General features: G+C 39.4%; 1 protein-coding gene across 1 annotated transcript; it reads left to right on the plus strand.

The window, feature by feature from the left end:
• Positions 1-204: 204 nt before the first annotated feature.
• On the plus strand, positions 205-6,234 carry LOC132796575 (sodium-coupled monocarboxylate transporter 1). The gene is made up of 5 exons (XM_060807795.1): positions 205-666; positions 1,708-1,867; positions 1,934-1,999; positions 3,801-4,894; positions 5,805-6,234. Exons 1-5 carry the CDS (start codon positions 428-430, stop codon positions 6,103-6,105), a joined length of 1,860 nt encoding a protein of 619 aa, XP_060663778.1. The 5' UTR covers positions 205-427; the 3' UTR covers positions 6,106-6,234.
• Positions 6,235-6,605: the final 371 nt, after the last annotated feature.

The raw sequence follows: 6,605 nt of genomic DNA on the forward strand, positions 1-6,605 counted from the left end.
CATTAATAATAATAATAGAGACACGAGCTCTAGTGTCTCTCGCAATGCGAATGTTAAAACAAATCTAAATCTAAATCAAAGTGAGAATCAAATAATAAAACGAAAAACAAAAAAAACAAAAACACAGTTAGTTTGGGCAGCTCGCTCGTTCAGTCTCATCCGTTAGAGAGGCTGAGCCGAAGCCAGCGAAGACAGAAGACAGAAGACAGAGCAAAAGATGCCACATGTGGCATACACAGATGTGTCTTGCTTCTCAGTTCAGTCAAATCTGATGCGTGCAGCTGTGAACGTGCAGCCAACGGAGTCCGGGAATCATTCGTGTGTCTGTGCTTGAATCACTCGCGAATCGTTTGATCACCTCTCTTCATTCATTCTTTGTTTTTTTTTTGTGTTCTGTGTTGTGTCCTTTGTTCAAGAAAAGAAGAACATGCATGTGGATGAGCTGAGAACGAGTCTGCAAAGCTTCGGCTGGCCCGACTATGTCGTCTTCTGCCTCATGCTCGCAATTTGTGCCATCATCGGCATCCACTTTTGCCTTCAACTGCGACGCGAGTCGAAGCAACTGAAGCATGGCGATCCCGAGGAGGCGGCCAAGAGTGCTGCCTCATATCTGGTGGGCGGCAGGAAAATGAAGATCTTTCCCATTACCATGTCACTTATAGCGAGGTAAGTCTGTTCGTCTTCAATGCTTAATTAATTTATGACTGCTGCTTAAAATTCGTTGGAAATTTACGAATTTCTGTTCGCATTTAATAATGGGTAATAAAAAGAAATCCTTCTTCACTTTGAAGCAACTGAATCGTCAAGTATTCTAACCAGTTCACTTTAGATTTAGTTTAGAGTGTAAAGTCAAACATCTTCAATTCTTTTTAATTCTTCCTTATTTTGAAGCAGCTCAATTTTCAGGCAGTTCACTTCAGATAAATATAGTTAGATTTAGACATATTGAATTCTTTCTAATTCTTCTTCATTTTAAAGCAACTCAATCTTCAAGTATTTCAACCAGTTCACTTCAGATAGAGGTAGATTTAGATTGGAGTTAATGTAAAGGCAAACATCTTAAATTCTTTCTAATTGCTCTTCATATTGTATTTTGACCAGTTCACTTCAGATAGAAAGAGTTGGACTTAGACTAGAATTGATGTAAAGTTCTTTCCAGTACTATTGAGTTTCTACTCTCTTTTTCTATCTTGTAAGTTGCAGTCGATTATCTTTGTTGTGTCAACCTTTGCATGTCCGGGAACAGAGAACATAGAACCAAGAGGCTGCTCCACTTACTGCCAGTTATGTCTGCTCATAAAGTGTTATTTTTAGTCAGTCCAGCTGCGAGACACAGTCTCAGTCTCAGTCTCAGTCTCAGTCACAGTCACAGTCAGAGCTACAAAACTGTGCCTATCAACGCACAAAATCAAATAGATTCATGAATTCGTGCCCCGCACAAATGCAGGAAAAGCTCTGTAAGCGGGCAATTTGAACGCCTCCCAAATGATGATTGGCTAATTGAATTGCATAAAACGCACTTTGATCTCCCCAAAGAGTTTCCAGACGACGGACTGACACACGACAAGCCCCAGAAGTGAAGGTCAAGTGACAAATTCAATCTTGGGCAATCTCTCTAGCGTAGTATACTATAGATACAATTCATAGATGTATGTGTCGTAATTTGTATGCTTATTTAATTTCCCCCTCCACTCTTCCACTCGACAGCTTCATCTCGGGCATCACACTTTTGGGCACACCAACGGAAGTCTATCTATATGGTGCTCAGTATATGTACATCATGGGATCCCTTATCCTGATGGGACTCTGCATGTTCTATATTTTTCTACCCGTTTTCCATGACCTCAATCTGATATCCACCTACAAGGTATATTGTTGTTTACGATCTTTATTCAGTATTTTTTTAATACTATATTGCCCTTTTTTGAATTAGTATTTGGAGCAACGCTACAACCGCAGTCTGCGTCTCTTTGGCTCCGTGATGTTCATTATGGCATCGGTAAGTCTAAAATTTTGAGTATTCTTGTATATTATTTGTCACGAACATTTAGTTGTAAGAAATAAGTTTATGCCGAAAAAGAAAACGGTTTCTACATAAATGTTTCTGGTATATTTTGAAAGTAATATCATATTGATATACTAAACATAATTTTGTGCATAGTTTAATGTTTTTTTCGGTATATCAAGTTGGTATATATTTTACAATAATACCGCATTGTTTTGGCGTTGCTCAACACTAGACTGTGGCTTTCTTACTATTTTTATTCTTCTTACTAAAAAATGTAGTTCTGCATTTTGTCAAAATAATAGTAGAATAGCTTATAAAAGAATTGTAAAATTTATTATAATCATATAATAAAAAAAATTAATTCCAAAGCAATTTGGCACAACCTTACATAACAAATTTCAAGGTAAACGGATTTTTATACCCGCTACCCATAGGGTAGAAGGGTATTATAACTTTGTGCCGGCAGGAAATGTATGTAACAGGTAGAAGGAGGCATCTCCGACCCTATAAAGTATATATATTCTTGATCAGCGTTAACAGCCGAGACGATCTAGCCATGTCCGTCTGTCCGTCTGTCCGTCTGTGTGTCTGTGTCTGTGTGTCTGTCCGTCCGTCCGTATGAACACCTAGATCTCAGAGACTATAAGAGATAGAGCTATAATTTTCGACAGCATTTGTTATGTTTGCACGCAGATCAAGTTTGTTTCAAATTTTTGCCACGCCCACTTCCGACCCCGAAAATCAAAAAAATCGAATAACAAGCGTAATTTTAAAGTTAGAGTTGCGAATTTTGGTATATATAATAATAACTATAGTCGTTATGATTCCTGAAAATTTGGTTGCGATCAGATGAAAATTGTCGAAGTTATTAAAGAAATACTTTTGTATGGGCAAACACGTCTACTTACTAGGGTTGTTGCTTTAGATGACAATCTGGTATATTGTGCCGTCTATGGTATATTTTGAATGCGGTACTATATCAATATACCAAATATACTATTTGGTATATTTTTAGTATTTTTGCAGTATATTCGGTATATTTTGAGAAAATTATCGCAAAATATATTTCTTTTATTCAAAATGGGTAGCGGGTATCTCACAGTCGAGTGCACTCGACTGTAGCTTTCTTACTTGTTTTATTTCGTTATTATACAAAATAACGTTCGAAAAACTAGAATAAAATCATTAACATTCAAAACAAGATTTGGATAAATAACTCATAACTATGTCATAATAATAAAACAAAATCTTTTTATTTTAAGTTTCTTTAGACAAACAAATTACTAATCTAAACACGTTTAGATATGTATATAACATCTATAATTGTCAAAGCCGAAAAAAATATACGTAAATGTTGTCATATATCTTATTTATAAATCTTATTTTTCCACTTAAATGACAGTCTGAATTGTTTTCCTACTGTCAAGTTTACTTTTGACTTTCAACATTAATTTAACATAATATCTATATGAGTTATGAAAATATATTTCATTTAAAAATATGTTATATTATATATGTATATGAAGTCAGCGAATTCATTTAGTTTATCAATTGCATCTACGGTTTTATAGTCGTCGTTACTTTGGCTGGCAATCTGGTATATTTTGAACTATATTAATATACCAAATACATTTTTTGGTATATTTTTAGTATTTTAGTATAATAATTCGGTATATTTGAAAAGCAATACCATACTGTTTAGCTTTTATTCTCAATGGTTATCGGATATCTCACAGTCTGTCTTCTGCTTTGCATTTACATATTTCCCTGATCGGTCTGCCTCACTCTCCAGCTTTTGTGGCTGCCCATTGTGATCTACGTGCCGGCGATAGCATTCAACCAGGCAACGGGCGTGAACATACACATTGTGACGCCGTGCGTGTGCGTGGTGTGCATCTTCTACACCTGCATCGGTGGACTGAAGGCTGTGGTCTGGACCGATGTCATCCAGACACTGATCATGTTCGGGGCGATGGCGCTGGTGCTGATCAAGGGAACGCTCGACATTGGGGGTCCGAGTGTGGTGTGGGAACGGGCCAAGCAAACGCAACGCATCGAGACGCCCAACTTCAATCCGGATCTCACCGAGCGTTACACCTTCTATTCGCTGGTGCTCGGAGGCGTGGCGCATTGGCTCAAATCGAATGCGATCAGCCAGAACATGATTCAGCGCTATCTATCGCTGCCAACGCTGCGACACGCTCGCATTGCCATCTGGACATTCATAGCCGGCGTGCTGACCTTTCTCGCCATCTGCGGCTATGCCGGGCTGCTGATCTATGCCACCTACGCCGACTGCGATCCGCTGGAGACGAAGCTGGCGCAGCGCAACGATCAACTGTTGCCGCTGCTCGTCATGGAGACGCTAGGCGCGTATCCGGGATTGCCGGGTGTCTTTGTGGCTGGTGTTTTCAGTGCAGCACTCTCCTCGCTCTCCACGGGTCTCAACTCCCTGTCCGCTGTGGTGCTCGAGGATTTCGTGAAGACCTTCCGCCGCAAGCCACTCAGCGAGGCCCAAACGGCGTTTGTGATGCGCAGCGTTGTCGTGCTCTTCGGCATCATCTTTGTGGCGCTCGTGTTCGTCGTGGAGAAGCTGGGCGCTGTCCTGCAGCTGACCATCACGCTCACCTCGGTGGCCAACGGACCGCTGTTGGGCATCTTCACCGCCGGCGTCATGCTGCCCTGGGTGAACTCCAAGGGCGCTCTGCTCGGCGGCTTCACCTCTCTGCTGGTCATGACCTGGATGTGCATTAGTGCTCAGCATGATCTCGTCACTGGCGATATCGTGTATCAGCGTAAGCCGTACTCGACTCTGGGCTGCAATTACACCTTCGCTGGCGTGCCCGGCGAGTTCAGCAGCCTGCCGTTAGATGGCGCCAGCACCACGTAAGTTATCCACTTGTTGCAATTTTTATACCCGCTAATCCATTGGGTAGAAGGGTACGGGAAATGTAGTTAAAAGACAGAAGGAGTCATCTGCGACCCGATAAAGTCTGTACGTATGTCCGGGTGAACACCTCGAACTCAGAAACTATGTGTGTATTGTAGTATTTTTTTTTGGTATATTGATTTGGTATATTTTAAGAATAATACTGCACAGTTTTACTTTTATTGAAAGTGAGCAGCCGGTTTGATATTAGTATTTTTCATATACTAATTTGGTATATTTCATAATTTGATAATAATACGATTTGGTTATTATAGTCTGGTATAAATTTGACGTGCAATACTATACCGATTCTGTATAATTTAGTATTTTTCGGTATATTCGGTATATTTATTTGGTAAATTATAAGATTAATACTAAAGTGGTTTGATATTATTGAAAATGAGTTTGATTTTAGCATTTTCTTTTCAATATACTAAATTAGTATACATATTTTAAAACGTTGGTAATAATAAGATTGAGCTATAACCTAGTACATTTTATATTCTATAGTATATTTTACATGTTATAATTTGTTGATATACCCAATATGTCATTCTGTATATTTTTAGTACGAATAATACGGCACTGTTTTGCTTTTATTGAAAATAAGTAGCCAGTTTGATTTTAGTTTTTTTTTAATGTACTAATGTGGAATATTTTATAATTCAGTATATTTTAGTATTTTTGGTATATTTGGTATGCTATATAAAAATGGTTTGATTTCATAACATTCTTCAATATACCTATTTGATAAATTTAAGAATAATACCGCATTGTTTTGCTTTGCGTATCGAGTATTTCTCAGTTGAGCACACTCAACTGTAACTTTCTTAATTTCATTTTAATTTTATTTTTGCTATTTTCCAGTCCCGCCTCGGCATCATCTTTTCAACTGTATCGCATCTCGTATCTGTACTTTACACTGTTCGGCGCCCTGGTGACGATTGTTGTGGCCCTGGTCGTCAGTCTGCTGCTGCGTGAGTCCGATGTGGATGCGGTCGACCCACGGCTGCTGACGCCCTTTGTGCGACGCTGGCTCGAACGACGTCGCAATCGTCGCAGCCAACTGCCGGCGGGGAAGCATCAGCAACAGCATCAGCAGCAGAAGGGTAAGGGCAAAGGCAAGGGGAAGGAGAAACTGAGGGCGCTCCACGAGACGACAACGTGAATCAGAGGAGAGCAGTAGAGTAGCAGAGGGGCAGCAACAGCATCTTCTGTGTGTCGGGCCAAAAATGTTCCTTCGGTAGCTTAGCAAATATATGTTTTAAATTAAATAAAATACAATTCCAAAAATTATTTATGTACGTAGTTTTTCGGCTTCAAAGCAGCATTTTCTATGTAATTAGAAAAATGCCCGCAGTGATGGAACCCGACCCTGAACCCTTGCCAAATCAAAGCAAACTATACACTAAATTAGACCACAAAAAAAAAAGAAGACAACTAAAAAATAGATGTACTGAAACTTTTGCCTGGCCAAAAATTGGGAGAAGGGGTAAAGGTGTGTCTCTTTGAGGGCACAAAAAGGGTTCGGCTTTAGTTGAGCTTGTGCTGTTAATTGAATATTTACTGTTTTCCATGTGTGGTTAGTCCAACTACTAAACTCAATTCAACTCAACAAACTATTCGTTTGTACTCATTTCGCATCTCCTTCTCAGTCACATTTGTTTA

This window comes from Drosophila nasuta, chromosome X (genome assembly GCF_023558535.2).
Source record: "Drosophila nasuta strain 15112-1781.00 chromosome X, ASM2355853v1, whole genome shotgun sequence".
NCBI classification, from domain to species: Eukaryota; Metazoa; Arthropoda; class Insecta; order Diptera; family Drosophilidae; genus Drosophila; species Drosophila nasuta.